Source organism: Otolemur garnettii, unplaced genomic scaffold (assembly GCF_000181295.1).
Source record: "Otolemur garnettii isolate 467f Iridium unplaced genomic scaffold, OtoGar3 scaffold00142, whole genome shotgun sequence".
NCBI lineage: Eukaryota > Metazoa > Chordata > Mammalia > Primates > Galagidae > Otolemur > Otolemur garnettii.
This window is the reverse complement of record NW_003852537.1, coordinates 1,364,940-1,386,677: the sequence shown is the minus strand read 5'-3', so window position 1 is coordinate 1,386,677 and position 21,738 is coordinate 1,364,940. Positions and strand designations below refer to the sequence as shown.

At 37.3% G+C, this 21,738-nt stretch overlaps 1 protein-coding gene across 1 annotated transcript in view; it reads right to left on the bottom strand.

Annotated features, from left to right (window-relative positions):
- The window catches only part of LOC100948865 (cytochrome P450 3A4-like), a 36,309-nt gene that overhangs the window by 6,774 nt on the left and 7,797 nt on the right, over positions 1-21,738 (bottom strand). The window contains exons 3-10 of the mRNA XM_003798868.3: positions 15,598-15,650; positions 13,448-13,547; positions 11,041-11,154; positions 10,708-10,796; positions 8,690-8,838; positions 4,962-5,089; positions 3,733-3,799; positions 1,108-1,268 (exon numbers count right to left, since the gene is read on the bottom strand). Coding sequence (XP_003798916.1) covers positions 1,108-1,268; positions 3,733-3,799; positions 4,962-5,089; positions 8,690-8,838; positions 10,708-10,796; positions 11,041-11,154; positions 13,448-13,547; positions 15,598-15,650 — 861 coding nt within the window. The remainder of the gene's footprint in view (positions 1-1,107; positions 1,269-3,732; positions 3,800-4,961; positions 5,090-8,689; positions 8,839-10,707; positions 10,797-11,040; positions 11,155-13,447; positions 13,548-15,597; positions 15,651-21,738) is intronic.

Genomic DNA, 21,738 nt, shown 5'->3' with positions numbered 1-21,738 from the left:
TTTGGCGGGTCCGGGCTGGGGATTCGAACCCGCCACCTTAGGTGTACGTGGCTGGTGCCTTAGCCGGTTGAGCTATAGGCGCTGAGCCGCACATAGTGCCTTTTCTTTCACCTGTAGTCTAATGTGACCAATAGACTATGACCATTACTCTTGAGTAAAACATATCAAAGTCACATGTCTGTACTAAGAAAAGAGAACATGTAAAGAGTAAATCCCTATTTGACATATGGTTTTTCAGTAAATCCTGCTTGATAACTCTTTTGGTTATGTATATAGAATGTAGAGAGAAACACCATATTATATAAACATGCTGCAAATAACTTGGGGACAAACTAGTCACTTTTTAATGCAAATATGACAAGGGAAGGTCATAATTAGATGCCACCAGGTCCCACAATTTCAGGTCTTAGTGAAAGTTATAAAGGGGATAGAACTCCCTCACTGAGCCTCATCCTCTCTTGCTAGAAGAGTCTCCTACTTGTTGCTTTAGGGCTTGACTGTAGCTCTAAAGAAGATCTGTTTGCCAAACCAGCATCTGATTCGGAGGCCAGATCTTTTTACACCACAAAGAATCCCAGTTTGGGCAGAGATCTAAAAACAGTGTGGGCAATATATCTCTAGCCCTTGGTGTTATATTTGGAGGAAATAACATGGAGATGAAGAATTTTGCCCAGGTTGCTTCACCACTAGCTTCATGACTGCAGCATGAGACAGGTGTGGGCAGAGCTGAGTCTATCTGCCCAGTGCACCCAAGGTCAGGTGCAATCAAACAATAGCCAGATCAGAGGAGGTCCAGCCACTGCCTGCTGAGCTAACTATCCAGGCACATGAGCAGTAAATGCTTACTGTTAGATGCCACTTTGTTTTTCTGCATAGTTTTTTTTTTTTTTTTAAATTTGGCATTATTGTGGTAACAGATAATGGATGTATCTGGAGTAGCACTATTATACAAGTTTCTTATATTTCTGAGAGTGGCATCCATTATCTGTGTTTCTCTCTCTATTTTTCTCTTTAGGACCTTCCTAAACAGTGCTGGTGAAAGAATCGATGCTTATACTTTTTTTTCAAAACTCCACCTGTCTCCCTTTGCAGGTGTCACCTATTCACCTTATTGGGCAAAGCCGCATCAATCTCGTCTTGCAGTTTCTTCTGGACATCAGGGTGAGTGGCCAGTTCATACATAATGAAAGAAAGAGCACTGCTAGTGGTCTCGTAGCCAGCAAAAATGAAGATAACTGACTGTGCCACAAGCTCCAGATCAGACAGAACTGGAAGGAAAGACATTTTAGGTAAGTTGGTCAATGTAGAACATCACAGTTTAGAGGAGGAGAAATCCAAGTGAACTCCCAAATCCCTAGGGGAAAAATGGAAAAATAATTCAGAATCACATTGGAGATGGTCTTAATCTGATGTCTGCCTTAAAGAGATAGAGCAAGGCATACTTGTATTAACCCAGTTTTTATCAAAGTCTATATGGTTGTGGGTCATCCACTCCTCATTATGCATCCTCATTGCCAACATAGCTTGGTAATTTTCAGAGAGAGCATTTCTGTCTAACATACTCAGTATTATGGGAGCCCCCCAAATAATCATAATAGTACTTTAGCTGTAAGTTAAATATGGGGTCGCATTCTCCCCCAGGCAAAATTTAACATACTGTAGTTATAATAGAGCTTGGAAATCTTTCCGTTTGCAATACTGAGACTTAATTACAGGGAAAATTAAGGATCTTTCCTCTAAACATGTTTCAAGGAACTTAAGGGAACAATATGGGGGTACAGATAAAATCTTGCTACTCAAAGTGTGGTCCATGGATCAACAGCATCAGCAGCATCTGTAAGCTTATTAGAAATGCAGAATTTCAAACACTACCCTAGAACTATAGAATGAATATCTGAACTTTCAGGAGACATGGTGATTTGTGTGCACACCCTAGCCTAAGAAGTATGGTTATACCTCTGAGAGGCATCAGCTACTAGAAGTTCTGGGGCACAAGTCTTCACATGGATGATCTCAGAATATAAAGAAACTACAGAGATAGAAAGCTGAAGGGGTATGACTGACCATATTCTAATGAATGGTTTTAAAATAGCAAAAGAAAGAAAGTATCTATGGTAGGACACTGGCCAGCATGAAATATAGAAAAATGGGATCTAGGGCAATGCATGTGGCTCAGTGGGTAGGGCACTGGCCCCATATACCGAGGGTGGTGGGTTCGAACCTGGCCCTGGCCAAACTGCAACAACAACAATAAGAATAGCTGGGTGTTGTGGTGAGTGCTTATAGTTCCAGCTACTTGGGAGGCTGAGGCAAGAGAATCGCCTAAGCCTAGGAATTGGAGGTTGCTGTGAGCTGTGATGCCTTAACACTCTACTGAGGGCGATAAAATAAGACTCTTTCTTAAAAAAAAAAAAAAAAAAGAAGAAAGAAAGAAAGAAAAATAGGATCTAGTGAGCAGAATTAGTAATGCTTATTCAGTCATGGCCTGAATGTCGTCTTTGTTAGTCCATGGCTAGCTTCCTCCTTAATTTTTCTCCTGAGAGAAGCTAAGTACTATCAGGTACTGTATTGTTTGATTGGGACTGGATTAGGACCTTTAGATACCTGGAGCACTGAAATAAATATGATGTCTGCCCTAACCATGTAATTCAGAACTAAAATATAAAATAAGTGTGAGAAATGTCTACAGAGTTGTGATTTACCAGGCATCAGTTCTGTGATGCAGCTGTGGGTAATTTAACTATCAATTTTTTTTATTCAGTTAGTCTGAGACCTCTGCTACTGAATTAAAATTGTACTATAATCTCAAAGATTAGAGTGCTGTCCAATAAGATAGCCAATAGCCACATGTGGCTATTTAAATTTTAGTTAATTAAAATGAAATGCAATGTACAATTGTTTTCAGTTTCACTGGCCACATGTCCAGTGCCTAGTAGTCACATGTCTACAGTGACCATTGAACAGGGAAACGAAAGATAATTTCCTTTATTACAGAAAGTTGTCTTGGGATAGATAGATAGAAGTAAGTGTACACATAGATGCATTTACAGTGGTATTATGGAGCTAGCCTATCCCTATTCTCTAGAACCAATCGTTAAATATTCTGGGTTTTTGTGAGATGGTTGTCAAACCTAAGGAGCTTGAAATTGACATAGTTGTCATTTAGCAGCCATCATAGTAATAATGGTTTCAGTCATAACCATCCATAGATGATAAAACAATAAGTGAAAGATTAAGAGGAAGAAGATATTTATGCAGTTTCAAAGGTTTCCTTCACAAAGTACTTATTAATTCCAAAGGGAAAAATAAAACTTGACTATAGATTAATCTGATGAACACATTCTTAAATATTTTCAATTAAAATCATTATTATTGGGACCATGTGCCTCCTGATTGGATATTAGACACAAAATTTCAGGCAGAGGTTCTGACTCAGTGGATCTCGGGGAACCTAAGAACCAGCATTAGTTCTCATGTAGTTGATCCACAGACACCAGCTGATTTGCAGGCGTGAAAGGCTTGTTCAGGGCTTCCTTTGTAGCTTTGAATATGGCTATGCCTGTATGTTTCTAGAAGGTGCCTCCAGGTACCATTTATAATCCAAACGTGTGTCATTCTACAACATGGAAGAAGAAATTCTTCTCTCCCTGGAGAACTTCCTGTACATTTTTAGAACAAGCCCATCTCTCTGGGCTTCCCCATCAGGAGTCCTCAGAAGCCCTCCTTGGTTACCTTTATGGGACACCGTTTCTTTGGTGTTCTGGGAGTCGATCATTAGCTGAAGGAAATCTACTCGGTGCTGGAAGCAGAAAGAGAAATTTCAATGACAGAAATTGTCTTGTGAAGGCATAAATAAATCAGCATCCTCAACCTCCCTTCTGAAAATACGGACCCTTGAAGTATAGAGTCTGACAGGGTTGCCCCAGTGCTCATGAAACCAAAGCATTCATGTAAGACCTTGGAGAGTGGAATGTTTCCCTCAGAGAATTGCAGCTATCATGTGCAACTGCTTTTTAGACTTGCACTTCCTGATCCCTTATTTCTCTAGCTTTTGGACACAGCTTCCTGCTCTAAGAGTTCCTGGTGCTTTCTCTATTCATACCTGTTTGCACAGGAAAAAGTTCTGGATGTCGGGCCCTTTTGTTCTCCTGCCTTCGTTCTTAGCCAGTGGACATAGAGATTAATTTCACATTTTCAGAGCTGAGCATTTTTTTCGCAAGTATTTTGAAATACCCCACCCTCCTAGAACTCTATTCAATTTCGGTAACACCTGGGTTGTTGCGTCTACCTCCCTGACCTGAAGACATCCTTGGACTGGACTCCAGGGCTTATGAAGGTAAAGCTGGGTCAGCTAGCTTGTAGCCTTAATGCCCAGAGAAGACCCCTGCCCACTTCAGGCCATGAAAGGCCTTAAAGGTAACGCACACTATACTTTAGTGGGTAACCTGATAGAACTCTCCACTGGAGAACGTCTAAAATAACAAGCTTGGACTTGCAATGGTTCTTTGTCATTCTAAGATCTGGAGAACTTATAATACCAGTAAAATAAGTTTTAAACAGTAACCTTTATCTTTTGACAATTTAGTGAAGGGAAGGGAAGTGGTAAAACTTTTTCCTCCATATTATTTATGCCATGACTTTCTAATTGTCATGCCCACTGTTAAATTTTAACACTGTCCCCAAATAGAATAAACTATAGGCATGTATCCTATGAGAGAATTAATGTACACAATTATGATCTAATAAAAAAAAATTTTAACACTATCTCTCTGACTCATCTCATATCTTCTTCCCCAACCACCATCTTCTTTATTCCCACAAAAATGTAATCACTCTTTTGGTCTGAACTTAAGTTCTCTATCTACCTTTTAAAAATACAGGGAAGTGAACAAATGATAGTTATACAGCCTCCAAGATTATCAAAAAGTAAACATCTTCATGTTGTACCCATCAGAACTTACCCTTTCTTTATCTTTCAGGCGACTTTCTTTCATCCTTTTCACCGATTTTTTAAAAAAGTCTATAACATCTTTTGGAAATGCAGTAATACTCAGTGCTTCATAAACTGGGGTAAGGAATGGAAAGAGTACTGTAGGAAAAAGAAAAAAAAAAGGAACCAGTCATGAAAATGAAAAACTTACCTGGAGCAATTATAATTTTCTCTACTAATTAGAAGAGTAAAAGACATTAGAGTTCTCAACCAGGAGCCATTCCCTTTGTGAACTTTGCTTGTCTTGCAAACCAGTGGCTGATAAGAGCATGCCATGTATAGGGGCCAACCTATAGCAGTGAGATCAGTGGCTTTTTATCCGTCTTTGGAGTGGCCAAAGGAATAGGGTTAAATTTTCTTACCACTTAGCCTTTATCTATGGGACTAAAGAGTCTCTGTGGATAAAGTAGACCATAGTTAGCTGCTTTAATTAATCATACTGTTCAAGAAATAATAGTCAGGATGGAAACAGTAAGAATATGTTCTTCGACTACCATAGAATGAAACTAAAAATCACCATTAGGAAGGAAATTGGGACACTCACAAATATGTGGAAATCAAACAGTATACTTCTAAATAACCAATTGGTCGAAGTAGAAATCAAAAATACAATTAGGAATTGTTTTGAGATGAATAAAAATGAAAACATGATATGCCCAAATATATTGGATGTAGCAAAGGCACAGTGCCTGGAGGGAAATTTACAGTTGTAAGGGTCTGCATTAAAAAAAATCTAAAGCCAATAATCTAAGTTTATACCATAACAAACTAAGAAAAAAAAGAATAAACTTAAAACAAGCAGAAGGAAAAAATAATAAAAACTAAAGTGTAAACTAATGAAATAGACCTTTAAAAACAGTGAAAATCTGTAAAATCTAAAATTGGTTCTTTGACTATATTATCAAAATTGGCAAACTTTTAGCTAGAATGGCTAAGAAAAGAAGAGAGATGACTTGAATTAATAGTCTGAGAAATCAAAGAAAAGAAATTATTGATATTAAAAATGGATTATAAAGGAATTCTATTAATAATTTTATTATTAGGACAATTACATATAAAGTACATATTATTATTAGGACAATTATATAAAGTATAATTACTTAGATGAAATGGACAAATTCCTTAAAAGACATGGAGTACAGAAACTGACTGAGAAATAATTTGAGTAGACCTAAAAAATGTAAAGAGATTGAAGTTAAACACTACCCATATTAAACACTACCCACAAAAACAAACAACAACAACAATAACAACAAAGACAAAAAGAACTACTCACAAAGTAAATCTCAGACAGTTCCAATGATGAATTCTACCAAATATTTAAAGAAGAACTGTTACTAATTCTTCACACTTTTGAGAAGTAAAAGATGAGGGAACACTTCTAAATTCTATATGACAAGATCACAGTCATAGTAAAACCAGACAAAGCCATCACACAAAGTAATACATCTTATAAATAGAGATGCCTAAATCCTCAACAAAATAGAAAACTGAATTAATCTAGCAACATATAAAAATAATTGTATGCCATTACCAAGTGAGGTTTACCTCAGGGAAGCAAGGTTGTATAGTGCACCATATCCATAGAATAAGAAGCAAATACCAGTCATCTCAATAGATGCTGAAAAAATTTTACAAAATCCAATATCCATTTGTGATTAAAAACACTGAACAAACTGGAAATAGAAGAGGATTCCTCAGCCTGCTAAACAGTATCTGTGAAAGTCTCAAACTAACACCATCCTTAATAGCTTTCCCCCTTAAATCAGGAATAAGATAATGTTATCTTTCTCCCCACTTCTATTCACCTATTAGACTAATAAATGACTTCAGGAACATTTCAGACTGCAAGATCAATATACAAAATAAATTATACTTTTGTACACTACAATAGATAATCCAAAAGTGAAATTAAGAATATCCACATATAATTTAATTTATTATAGGATCAAATAGACAAAATATTAGGAATAAATTTATCAAGAGTATAAAACTTAAACTATGAAAACTACAAAACATTGTTGAAATAGAGGACCAAAATAAAAGAACAAATATGCTATGATCATGGACCAGGAAATTTAATATTGTCAAAATAGTAATATACCTGAAGTGAATTTAACACATTATCAGAATCCTACCTGGCTTCTTAATAGAAAGTGGCAAGTTGATTTTAAAATTCATATGGAATTTCAAGAGACCTGGAATAGCCAGGACAATCTTGAAAAGGAAGAATAAAGTTGTAGGACTGGTATTTATGATTTTGAAACTTACAACAAAGCTCTAATGATCAAGACAATGTGGCACTGGCATAATGATAGACATATAAATCAAAGAATAGAATTTAGATTTCAGAAATAAACCCATTTATCTATGGTCCACTGAATATGAAAAAAGTGACCATTAAAGTGACCATGACCATTAAAATGGGGAAAAATAATCTTTTCATCAAATGATGCTGGGACAACTGGATAGCCACATGCAAAACAATAAAGTTGGACTCTTATACTGTATCTAAAACCTAACTCAAGATTCATGAAAGACCTAAACATAAAAGCTATAACTACACAACCCTCAGAAGAAAACCAACAGGGTAAATCTTTATGACCGCAGATTTAACAATGGATTTTTAGATTTGTTACCCAAAGCACAAGCAATAATAGGAAAATGCATAAGTTGCACATCATCAAAATCAAACATTTTATGCCTCAAAGAATACTCTTTAAGAAAATGAAAAGATACTAAACAATAGGAGAAAATTTTGCACATCATTTCTGATAAGGGATTTGTATCTAGAATATAGTATATAAGTAAATCTTACAACCCAACAACAAAAAGACAAACAATCAGCAAAAGACTTGATATTTATCTAAAGAAGATATAAAAATGGTGAATGTTTCTCAGTATCATTAGCCACTAGGAAAATGAAAACTAAAACCACAGTGAGATACCACTTCATACCCACTGGGATGGCTATAATCAAAAAGATGGGAAAACCAAGACTTGGCGAGAATGTGGAGAAATCAGAACCCTCATACATTTCTGGTAAGAATGCAAATGGTGAATCTATTGTGGAAAACAGTTTGGCAGTTCCTTAACAAGTCAAACTTAGAATTACTATATAACCCAGCAATTCTAGTCCTGAATATATACCCCTAAACAGGTATTCAACATAAACAGGTAAATGACTATTCATAGCAGCAATATTCACAGTAGCTAAAAGGTGGAAACAGCCTAAATGTCTATCAACTATGAACACATAAAATACAGTTGGTGCATACAATGGAATATTATTTGGCCATAAAAAGAATTGAAGTACTGAGCCCATGCTTTGATGTGGATAAATCTTGAAAATAACATGTTCAATAAAGGAAGCCAGTCAAAAGACCACATATTATATGATTCTACTTATATGATAGTATCCAGAATAGGCAAATCTAGAGATAGAGAGATCAATGGTTGCTTAAACCTGAGTGAATTTGGGAGAGGTAATAGTTAAAAGGTATGGGGCTTCTGAATTGACAAAAATGTTCTAAAATTGGCAATGGTGATGATTATACATAACTTTGTACTAAAAACTACTGCATTGTACATTTTAAGTGTGTAAATTATATGGTGTGTGAACTACATCTCAATAAAGTTGTCATTTTTTTAAGGGTGAGGGGTAGCAAGAGAGAGAGAGAGAAATGGTAGTCCACATACTTATCGACAGAAGGAAGGGATCAAGAAAATCAAATCTTAAGAGCTTCTTGGTGTTTTCCACAAAGGGATCTTGTGGGTTGTTGAGAGAATCAATGTTCACTCCAAATGATGTGCCTGTGATCACATCCATGCTGTAGGCTCCAAAGGCACTGAGTAGAGAAAAAACAGAAAATTGAAATTAGTACCTTTTTATCATTCTTCTGCTATACATACATCAAGAAATATGTGTAAACCCATATGTCTGGGCCAAACAGATGAAAAGCTACAGACTTTCAGAACTACCTGCTGCATCATATGCTATCTCACTCATCATGTGGTTATTGAGTGCCAGTGATGCAGCTGGTCTTGGACTTGGGGTGATGGGGACACTAAGGTGATTTAGACTCACCTCTGAGCTCAAGGAGTTCAGTCACAGGGAGTCAAAGACCCAGAGTCAGGCAAATTACAGGATTGTGTGTTAAGTGTGATGATAATAGGACTATACGCATTGTGCTTCAGCAGAACATAGTGAAATAACTAATACTTCCTGGTGTCACAAAAGGTGTCAATGATCTACGTATTAGTTGGGCATAGATTCTGTGGTGAGGCAAGACCTGATTCCTCTTCAGAACTTCATAGAAAAGCTACATCCCCTTTAGAGCTGTCATGAACATCATCTCTCCTTCTCTACACTTGTGCTAAGGCTTCCAAGTGACCCACTTTCTCCAATTCCTATAGTCTGAAGTTGCTCTAAGGGAAGATCATTTCTGTGGATTGTAAGAACCAAGAATCTCAGAGCTGGTAGGTTCGAATCCAGCCCGGGCCTGCCAAACAATAATGATGGCTGCAACCAAAAAATAGCTGGGCACTGTGGCAGGTGCCTGTAGTCCCAGCTACTTCGGAGGCTGAGGCAAGAGAATTGCTTGAGCCCAGGAGTTGGAGGTTGCTGTGAGCTGTGACGCCACAGCACTCTACCCAGGGCGACAGCTTGAGGCTCTGTCTCAAAACAAACAAACAAACAAACAAAAAAACCAAGAATCTTCTGATTAAAGAAGAAAAAGATAAACCCCATAAAACATCACTCCAAAATTGATTGGGGGACCTGATAGCTAAGTGACCACATGTCCCCAGTCTGCCAGGACAGACTCAGTGTATACCTGTTGTCCAACATAATTCAAACACATCCTGCTTTATTTATTTATTTATTTATTTATTTTTGAGACGGAGCCTCAAGCTATCCCCCTGGGTAGAGTGCCATGGCATTACGCTCACAGCAACCTCCAACTCCTGGGCTCAAGCGAGTCTTCTGCCTCAGCCTCCCAAGTAGCTGGGACTACAGGCGCCCGCCACAGCACCTGGCCATTTTTTGGTTGCAGCCATCATTGTTGTTTGGCAGGCCCGGGCTGGGGATTCGAACCCGCCACCTTAGGTGTATGTGGCTGGTGCCTTAGCCACTTGAGCCACAGGCGCCAAGCCACACATCCTGCTTTAGATGATAAATGATTGAGTTGTCTTACCCATATCCTCTACAGGGCCCACTCTCTTTTGAGGTTGCAGGATGGAGAAGTGGTGGGAAGGTTTAGTATTCAGTATTTAAGTGGTATCCTCAGCAAAACCATGAAGGGATTGAAGTTCACCCGGGTTCCCCTTTGTCACTTTCCTGCCTCACTCATTGCCAGCTAACAAGTACCATCTACCTTCACCTCCCACCATTTCAGACCCTTTACACTCAAAACTTTGGTACAATCATTTCCTCTTTCTGAACCATGTATTTTGTCTTCTGGAGCATCTAAGTGGATCATTTTTCAGATAAGTTAATCTTGGCTCCTGTGCATGGGGGAGAAGACCTTTTATCCCCTCTCAGCTGCCCTGTCTTCTCCTACAAGCCACTCCCTCTTGGGTGTCCATTGGAGTTGTAACACCACACCCTGCTCCTGTCTGGTCACTAGAGTAACTCAACAGTGAGAACATTAGCTCCATGGCAGGCAGCTAGAGGATCTCATGACAGCTCAGAACCCCAAGACTGTGCTCCTACTCACTCTTTCAAGTTGATGGGCTTGTCTTTCTCTGCTTCCTGCCTCAGGTTTCTCACCAACACATCTGCATACTGGCTCATGATGGGGAACATCTAAGCACAAAACATAACACCACACATATTAAATGTGCAAACTCAAGTCCTCTAAGCTTGGAGCAGTAAATAACATTTTATAAGAAATCATATAATTTCTGTTTTAGAACATAAAGGTAAAAGACAATTTTTAGGAAGCTCAAACTCAGTAGACTACCCCATTGAAAAGGATTATGATTTTACTTTCTAGCTGTCCCAGATTCATTCCTAAAGTTTCTAATTAGAAGTCCTCTTACTTTCTTACCTCCTTCAGTTTTCCACTGGTGAAGGTTGGAGACAGCAATGCTCGTATTCTCTTCCATTCTTCATTCTCAGATATAGAGATGGCATTTTTCATAAAGCCCACTGGACCAAAAGACTAGAGTTCAAAGCAAAAACATTTTGTCCTACATAAGTTTTGGAGGTCTTACAGTTGTAGAAAATGTGATAAACAGGTTACTTATTTAACAAATATTTAGTGACTGGATGGCAGACCCTATGCTAGAAGCTCAGTAAAGATTTATCCTAAATCCCTACCCTCCTGTGAGTATGTGTATGGCAGGGGGCAGCAAGCCACCTGGTGTGGTTCCAGCCTCTATATCCCAGTCTCTTTATTTTATTATTTTAGTTTATTTTATATTTTATTGAGACAGAGACTCACTTTGTTGCCCTTAGTAGAGTGCTGTGGTATCACAGCTCACAACAACCTCAAACTCTTGGGCTTAAGCAATTCTCTTGCCTGAGCTTCCCAAGTAGCTGGAACTTATAGGCGCCGGCCACAGTGCCCAGCTATTTTTAGAGATGGGGACTTGCTTTGGCTCAGACTGGTCTTGCACTCACAAAATCAGGCAATCCACCTGCCTAGGCCTCCCAGAGTGCTAGGATTACAAGTGTGAGCCACTGCACTGGGCCTCAGTTTCCTTTTTTTTTTTTTTTTTTGAGACAGAGTCTCAAGCTGTTGCCCCATAGAGTGCATTGACATCACAGCTCACAGCAACCTTCAGCTCCTGGGCTCAAGCCATTCTCCTGCCTCCGCCTCCCAAGTAGCTGGACTACAGGTGCCTGCCACAATGCCCAGCTATTTTTTGGTTGCAGCTGTCATTGTTGTTTGGTGGGCCTAGGCTGGATTCGAACCCAGCTGCTCAGGTGTATGTGGCTGGCACCTTAGCTGCTTGAGCCACAGGTGCCAAGCCCTCAGTTTTCTTTTAAATGCAAATACTCCATGTGGCAGGAGACCTGTTTTTGCAGTGAAATAGATGTAGGACATCCCAAGGATTACAGCGTCTCCTCCAGGGCTGTGCAGACTAGAAAGCATTGGTGACAGTTAGTTCAGTGGCCTTGGCAGACAGTGTATTGACTCAGATCAGCTGTATTGACTTAGCAGACAGTGTATTAACTCAGACCAAGGCCATCTTGGGAATGGCCTATTATAACAACTTGCTTCATCTTTCAAAATGATATTTTGTTTCAAAATGGATACTTTCAGCACACATTTATGATAAAAATTAGGCAAACTGTGAAGAGGGAGAAAGTTCCGCAATTTGATAAAGTCTTTATCACAAAACTCTTCAGCTAAATCACACATGCATATTAAGTTCGTGGAATAAAAGACTCAGCATAATAAAGATACAGATTTTCCCTAAATTGATCTACAGGTTTAATTCAATTCTTATCAAAATATCAGCAAGTTTGCTTGTAGACATATACAAGCTTATTCTGAATTTATATAGAAAGGCAAAGGCCTAAGAATAGCTAGAAAAAATTCTGAACAAAATGAACAAAGTGGGAGGAATAACTCTACAAGACATTAAGATTTACTATGTACTTGACTATTGCCAAGGCAGTGTGGTATTGGATGAGGGGCAGACACAGGGATCAATGGAACAGATTAGAGAATGAAAAACAGAGGCACACAAATAGGCCCAAATGATTTTTGACAAAAGTACACAAGCAATTCAGTGGAGGGGGGACAGCTTTTCCAAAAGTGCTGTTAGAACAGCTGGACAGCCATAGGCCACCAAAAGTGAACCTTGATCTAAATCTCATACGTTATGCAAAAATTAACCCAAAAAGGATTGTAGATTTAAAGGTACAACATTAAATCATATAACTTTCAGGAATAAATAACAAAAAGGGCTAGGAGAAGAATTTTCAGACTTGACCCCAAACTACAATCCATGAAAGGGAGTAGCAATAAATTGGACCCCCCAAAATAAAAAAAAATAATTGCTCTTATACAGACCCCATTAGAGGAAAGGACAAGCTATATGTTATGTCTATAGAAGCATAGCCTGATTGTATGAAGCTCTTTCACTGTTAGAGAGCCTCATGATGATAAAAGAGTTCTGTGTCTTGATTGTGTTGTAGTCACACAAATCTATGCAAGTGATAAATTTGCACACATGCACACAAATGAAGGCACATAAGATTGAGGAAATCTGAATAAACTCTGTGGATTGTATCAATTTTGGTTTTCTGTTACTTTAGTAACAAGAATATATTTATAGTTATGTAGGTTGTTACCACTGGGGGAAAGATGAGGAAGGGTACATAGAACATCCCTATACATTTATGGAGGTAACTTTTTGTGAATACGTACATATATATATATTGTTTCAAACTAAAAGCTTAATAAATAAATATATATTTAAAATTAAAAAATGGATGCCTACCCGCCGGTTTGTGAAGACAGAATAACATTCTTTCACTAGCACTGTTTTGATCATGTCAGGATCCGTGATAACCAGCAGAGGCTGTCGACCATCGTACAATCTGTGTTGGGAAAACAGAGCTGATTAAACCCTGTAAGCCTGATTCTGTAGCTGGTGGCACACTCAGCAATCTAGACTTTGAGTCTGATGTTACCTAATCCATACCCCTAGTTTAAGGTGACCAGACGTCCCGCTTTTGGTGGGACAGTCCTGATTTTTAACAATTTGTCCTGTGTCTTGTGGCATTTTTAAAAAGTCTCGATGTTTGGAAAGAATGCATGACAAGCTAGGGAACACGGGAGAACAGGAAGGGTTTTCGGCTGCCATGTGGCTATTTTGCCAGGATATGAGTTTTATATTATTTTTGTTAATTTTATAATGTTAAACTTTAATAATAACAAATAATTGTTGAGAACTGATTATTGAGAATTGCTTATCAAAGTTTGCATTGTTGTCAGGCCCCGCTCCCCTGCCCCTCCCCTGCCCCTCCCCTGCCCCTCCCCCCTCAATGGTGTCCCGCTTTACCAATGTTAAAATCTGGTCACCTTACCCTAGTTGTACAATACACAGCAATATTAGGTCCAAGCTTGAGTTAGTGTAGGACACAGCAAAATTCTTATCTCATTTATGCAATAAAGGTAATGTGGCTCAGACATCAAAAGAAAAATAACTCTTTAAGCCGATCATGGTTAGAGATAACGGGAACACTTGTTAAGTCTAGGTGGTGCATACATGAGTATTTCCTATGCCATTCTCCATATTTTTTTGTATGTTTTAAATATTTCATTATCATAAATGATATTAAGTCATTGAAGGCAAGTAAATTATCAAGGGCTGGCAAGGAGCACTTGGAGTCAGTCCCATGAAGATCTGGTACTGTGTGTTCCTGCTACTCAGTCACGTGGCCTTTATAGGCCATGCCAACTCAGCAGTACTCTATGGTCAGTGCTGTGGTTTCTGAGGGCTTGATGAGAGAAAATGAAGAGATACAAAGAAGCAAAGCTTTCTCCCTCTTGTTTGTAGTATACAAACATGCAGTTGTGCCTCTTCTATTGCTCTCACCAAACCTCCAGCAGCTCTGAAAGGCAAGAGCTGCTGCAGTTGACTGAAGCCACCCTCCAAGATCAGCCCACCAGGGACACAGTGGGTTAAATTATCACTCTTCTTCAAAGTCATAAGCATGGAGTACATGTAGACAAATACTTGTATATACTTCTATTGAAAACTTTTGGCTTGGCCAGGCACAGTGGCTCACTCCTGTAATCCTAGCACTCTGGGAAGCTGAGGGGAGGTGGATGGTTTCAGCTCATGGGTTTGAGACCAGCCTGAGAACGGCCTGTCTACTAAAAATAGAAAAACTAGCTGGACATTGTGGCAGTCATCTGTAGTCTCAGCTACTTGAGAGGCTGAGGCAAGGGGATTATTTGAGTCTAAGAGTTTGAGGTTCTTGTGAGCTAGGATGCCACGGCACTCTAACCAGGGTGACAGAGCTAGACTCTGTCTCAAAAACAAACAAAACCCCAGAAAAGAAAAAAAAACAAAAAAACTTCTCTTGGCTTAAATCAAAAAAAGAATACAACTCTACACTTGCAGAGAGAACAAAAGTTAACAAAAAAGCAGAGAATTAGTGGTTTTTTAATCTGTTTATCTCCCAGCCCTTCTTTCAAAAGCACATATTAAACCACAGATTTAAATGAAGGCATTTTGGCTTTTAACTAAAAATGAACCAATGTGAGAAGGAGATAAAGCCATGCATTTGTAAGCATATAACAGAAGAGTGTGAAATAATGCATTTGATTGAATTAAAGGTTACCTAAAGATGGAAAAATGGAGATGAGGGGAATAGTCAGACACTGGATACAAGGTGATGCTAGAAGTCCTTGGACAATCAAAGCCTGGAGAAAAGTGGTAGCCCACAACGTTCTTGGCCTAATTCAGACTGTAGCTCTCAACAACTGGAGACATATGGGATCTTTGGTAGGTTAGGCCTACAAAAACTTTATAATAGATAGCTTCATCCCAAGAGGCTCTGGGCTGAGATTATCCTTCATGAAGGGGGGTACCTCATCATAGCAGCAAGTCTATGCGATGGAGGTTTCCACAATACTCACCCCCACGTTTTCCCGTACTTTCTATGACATTCTGCATCAAAATCCCAAAATCCCTGGGAGGAGAAACAAAATAAAACTTGATTATTACTTTAAATGTACTGAACCAAGCCTCTGATTGGGGCAAAAAAGGGTCAAATCTGTTGAAATTAGGCTTATCATCTCTCACTGATAGTTAGAGGGAAGCTCTAATTCAGAGTCATCTAAGGGGAAAAGAATGAAAATAGAGGAGATATTTGAAATGAAGACTTTAAAGTCACTCTTGAATTTTTTCTGAGTAGCATACATACTAAACAACTTATCCTTGTCTATGAATGTTGAAGAAACTTGTCTTACTAAAGTGTTTTTGCTCATTCACTTCTTGTCTCTAAAGTCTCATAACCTTCTGAGTTACCACCTCCATGGGCATGTGAGGAAACTGAGGCTGAGGGAAAGTGAGCAAGTGTCTCAGGGGATGCACATTCTTTCATCTCCTCATTCAGTGTCCTTTTCACTAATCTCATGGGCTGTCTCTAAAATTCTAGTGGAAGTAGGAAGTTAAAGAAACTGAGGACCTTTTCTTTTTTTCTCCTCCCTCCAATCCTCTTATTCACACTAACCCTAAAAACTACTAAATCTGATCTCTGTGGAATTGTCTAGTGTGGATGTTTTATAAATGGAATCATATAATAAATTGGTCTTTTGTGACTGGCTTCTTTTACCTAGCATAATGTTTTCAATGTTTCCGCATTATAGCATGTATCAGCACTACATTCCTTTTTATAGGCAAATGATATTCCATTATATAGATATAGCGTATTTCACTTTTTCATTCATTAGTTGATGGACATTTGGGTTGTTTTCACCTTGTGACTACCATGAATAATGCTGTTCTGAATACACATGTACAAGTCTTTGTATAGTCATATTTTTTCGTGTCTTCTGGGTATATACCTCTGAGTAGATGTGCTCAGTTATTTAGGTAATGATAAGTTGCATTCTCTGTTTCTAGCAGCCAAAACCATTCTTACTGATAGAATTTAAAGTAAACAACACAAAGAGAAAGCCCTTGACCACTACATACACTCAGGGTGGCAGTCTAGGGCCATTCCCTATCCTTGAGCATCAGAAAGAACATACTCAAGTTCAAGGGTGCTGGAGTATTTTTCATCTTATCCATCTTCCTAAAGAGTCATTTATTTTGTCTTTTCTTTCTTTCTTATTATTATTTTGCAGATACTGCAAAAAAGAAAAAAAAAAGGCTAAAAAGAACTATAGTATATTCTACTAAACCATATTATTTGTTCCAGAGGCCATAGAATATAGTAAAACTATGATGTAAAACCCACTCAATCTCTTGTTTAGGGTAGACCAGAATGATATTTAAAATACTTAAATTAATATATAGTATTTGTACATACTTACAGGGTATATATGACATTTTGATACATGTATACAATATATAATGATCAAATCACATATTTAGGATATCTTTGCTTTGAATATTTATCATTACTTTGTGTTGGGAACATTTCAAGTCTTTTCTTTTAGTTATATTGAAATATATAATATACTGTAGTTACCTATAGTCAATCTGTAGTGCTATTGAACACTAAAGCTCTATTTAACTGTATGTTTGCACCCATTACCCAACCTCTCTCCATTTCTTCAACCATTTTCAGTCTCCGGTAACTATCATTCTACTTTCTACCTATGAGATCAACATTTTTACCTCCTATAGGTCTTTATGTGCCTGATTTATTTCGCCTAACACAGTGATCTCCAATTCCACCTGTGTTTCTGTGAATGACAAGATTTCATTCTTTCTTATGGACAAATAGTATTACATTGTATGTATACTGTTTTTTTTTTTTTAATCTATTCGTCCATTTATGAACACTTAGGTTGATTGTATATCTTGGCAATTGTAAATAGTGCTGCAGTAAATATAGGAGTTGAATACTATTTTCTTTCCTTTAGATAGATCCCTAGTGTGATTGTTAGATCATATGATAATTCTATTTTTAGTTTATTGAGAGACTTCTATACTGTTTTCCATATTAGCTGCACTAATTTACTTTCCAACCACAGTATATAAGAGTTTCCTTTTCTTTGCATCTCACCAGCATTTGTTATTTTTTGCCTTTATGATAATAGCCATTCTAATAGGGGTAAGATGTTGTGGTTTTAATTTGTTTCCTTGATCATTAGCGATGATGAGGATTTTTTCATATACTTGTTAGCCATTTGTGTATGTCTTCTTTTGAGAAATGTTTTCTCAGATCCTTTCCCCAGATTTCAATGGAATCATTATTTTTGCTGTTGAGTACCATTTATATACTGGATATTAGTCTTTTGTTGGGGGAATAGCTTATAAGTATTTTCTCCCATCCTACTGGTTGTCTGTGTACTCTGTTACTCTGTTTGCTGTGCCAAAGCTTCTTAGATTAATGTAATTCTGCTTATCTATGTTTGGTTTTGTTCTTGTGCCTTTGTGGTCTTTGCTTAGGCCCATGTTCTGAAGCATTTCCTCTATGTTGTCTTCTAGTAGTTTTATAGTTTCAGGTGTTACATTTAAGTCTGTAATGAATTTTCAGTTAATTTTTGCATAAGATGGGAGATAGGGTTCAGCTTCATTGTTTTGCATATGAATATCCAGTTTTCCCAGCACTTTTTACTGAAGAGGATATCTTTTCCCTCAATGTATACTCTTGGCACTCAAAAATCAGTTGGCTGTAACTCTTTGTATTTATTTCTGGGGTTTTTGTGCTGTCCCATTGGTTTATGTGTCTATTTTTATACCAATGCCATGCTATTTTGATGCCTATAACTTTGTAGTATACCTTGAAGTCAGGTAGTGTGAGGCCTCCAGTTTGGTTTATTTATTTAGTTGTTGTTTTGCCTGGTATTGCTTTGGCTATTCAGGGTTGTTTGTTGTTCAATATGAATTTTAGGATTGTTTTTCCTATTTCTGGGACATTGGTATTTTGATAGGGATTGAACTGAATCTTTACATTGCTTTGGGTAGGTAGTAGGGTCATTTTAACAATAATAATTCTTCATATCCAAAAGCATGGGATGTCTTTCGTTTCTTTGTGACTTCTTTAATTTCTTTCTTCATGTTCTGTAGTTAACTTTGTAGAAGTCTTTCACCTCCTTGGTTAAATTAATTCCTGGGTATTTTATTATTTTTTGGTAGTTATTGTAAATGGGATTGCTTTCTTTATTTTCTTTTTTAGCTGTTTCATTATTGGTATATCAGAACACTACTATTTTAAATATTGATTTTGTGCTGCAATAAACATTCTGGTGCAAATATCTTTGTTACAAAGTGATTTTTGGTCTTCTGGATATATACCTAGTAGAGGAATTGAAGGATCGAATGGTAGGTCTATTTTTAGATCCCTAAGTGATCTCCAAATATCTTTCCAAAAGGAATGTATTAGTTTGTATTCCCATCAGCAGTGCAGAAGTGTTCCCTTTTTTCCATGCTAAGTCATGGAAGAAGACCAAATGCCCATTGACCCATGAATGGATTAATAAATTGTGGTATATGTACACCATGGAACATTATGCAGCCTTAAAAAAAGATGGAGACTTTACCTCTTTCATGTTCACATGGATGGAGCTAGAACATATTCTTCTTAGAAAAGTATCTCAAGAATGGAAGACAAAGTTTCCAATGTACTCAGCCGTACTATGAAACCAATTTATATAGCTCAGTGCCTGTAGCTCAAGTGGCTAAGGTGCCAGCCACATACACCAGAGCTGGTGGGTTTGAATCCAGCCTGGGCCTGCCAAACAACAATGACAACTGCAACCAAAAAAAATAGCTGGGTGTTGTGGCGGGCACCTGTAGTCCCAGCTACTTGGGAGGCTGAGTTAAGAGAATCACTGAAGCCCAGGAGTTGGAGATTGCTGTGAACTGTGATGCCACAGCACTCTACCCAGGGTGACAGCTTGAGGCTCTGTCTCAAAAAAAAAAAAAAAGAAAGAAAAGAAGAAACCAATTTATAAACACCCGCACTTTCATATGAAAGCTATAACCCAACTATAGCCCAAGAAGAAGGGGAAAGAGGAGAGGGAGGGGATGGGAAGGGGAAAAATGGGTAGGGGGAGGGCAATTGGAGGGACCACATCTATGGTTCATTTTGCAAGGGTACAAGTAAAATCTACTAAGTGTAGAATATAAATGTTTTAACACAATAACTAGAAAGAAAATGTGGTGAAGGCTATGTTAACCTGTTTGATGGAAGTATTTCAAATTGTATATAAAACCAGCACACTGTACCCCATAATTGCATTAATGTACACAGCTATGATTTAGTAAAAAAATATTGATTTTATATCTGACAATGTTACTGATTTTTTATAGTCAATTCTAATAGTATTTTGTTGGAGTTCTTATGTTTTTCTATATATAAGATCATGCCATTTGCAAATAGGGACAGTTTGATTTCATCTTTTCCAATTTGGGTGCCTTTTATTTCTTTCTCTTGTTTGATAGATCTGGCTAGGAATGCCAGTACTATGTTGAATTAGAGTGGTGAAAGTGAGCATCCTTGTCACAATTCTTAGAGAAAATCTTTCAGATTTTCCCCAGTGTGATGTTTGCTTTGGGTTTGTCATATATGGCCTTATTCTGTTGAGGTATGTTGATTCATTATTTGTCAAAATTGTTGAGAGCTTTCCTCTTGAAACAATATTGAATTTTATCAAATGCTTTTTCTGCATCTATTGACATGATCATATGGTTGATGTTATTCATTCTGGTGAGGTAATATATCACACTCATTGATTGTTGTATATAGAACCATGTTTATTTGCATCCCTGGAATAAATCCCATTTGATAGTGGTAAATTATCTTTTTCATGTGCTGTTAAATTCTGTTTGGTAGTATTTTTGATGAGTATTTTAGCATCTGTGTTCCTCAGCCTTTAGTTTTCTTTTTTTGTTGTGTCTTTCTGTGGTTTGGCTATCAGGATAATGTTGGCGTCATATAAAGAGTCAGTAGAAATTCTCTTCTTTTCAACTTTTTGGGTTAGTTTGAGAAGAATTGTGTTAGTTCCTCTATAAATGTAGAATTTATCAGTAAAACCATTAGGGATTTTCTTTGTTGGGAAACTTTTTATTACTAATTCAATATTATTACTCATTATTAGTACATTCAGGTTTTCAATTTTTTTCATGGTTAAATCTTGGTAGGTTGTATGTATCCAGGAATTTATCTATTTCCTCTGTGTTTTTCCCTTTGTTTTTGTATAGTTGTTTATAATAGTCTAGTAATTTGTATTCCTGTGGTATCAGTTTTTATGTCTCCCTTTTCATTTCTGATTTTATTTATTTGGGTTTCTTCTTGGTTAGTTTAGTTAGCAGTTAATTGATTTTGTTTATATTTTCAAAAAAATAAGTTTCCATTTTGTTGATTCTTAGTATTTTTTATTTTTAGTTTTAATTTTGTTTATTCTATTGTGGTCTTTATTTTTCCTTCTACTAATTGTGGATTTGGTTTGTTCTTGCTTTTATAGTTCCTTGGCATGCATCACTAGGTTGTTTATTTAAAATCTGTCTCCTTTCTTGATACAGTTATTTATTGCTATAAACTTCTCTTTTAGCATTGCTTTTGCTACATTTTATAGGTTTTGTATGTTTTCATTTGTTTCAAGATTTTTTTTTATTACTTTCTAATTTCCTTGACTTGGTGGTCATTCAGGAGCATGCTGTTTAATTTTCATTTATTTATGTAGTTTCTAAAGTTCCTCTTTTTTTTTTTTATTGATTTCTAGCTTTATTCCATTTTAGTCTGAGAAGACACTTGCTCTGCTTTGGGGTTTAAAATTTTTTTTGGAATTTATGACCTAACATACGGTTTATCCTGGAGAATGTTCTGTGTGCTGACGAGAAGAATGTGTATTCTGTAGCTGTTGGGTGAAATATGCTGTAAATGTCTGTTAGGTTCATTTGGTCTAAAGGGCAGTTAAAATCCACTATTTTTGTTGTTGTTGTTGATTTCGTGTCTAGATAATCTGTCCAGTGCTTACAGTGAGGCACTGAAGTCCCTAAATATTATTGTATTGGAGTCACTCTCTCTTTCTCTTTCTCTCTCTCTTTTCTCTCTGTCTCTAGGTCTAATAATATTTGCTTTATATACCTGGGTTATATCC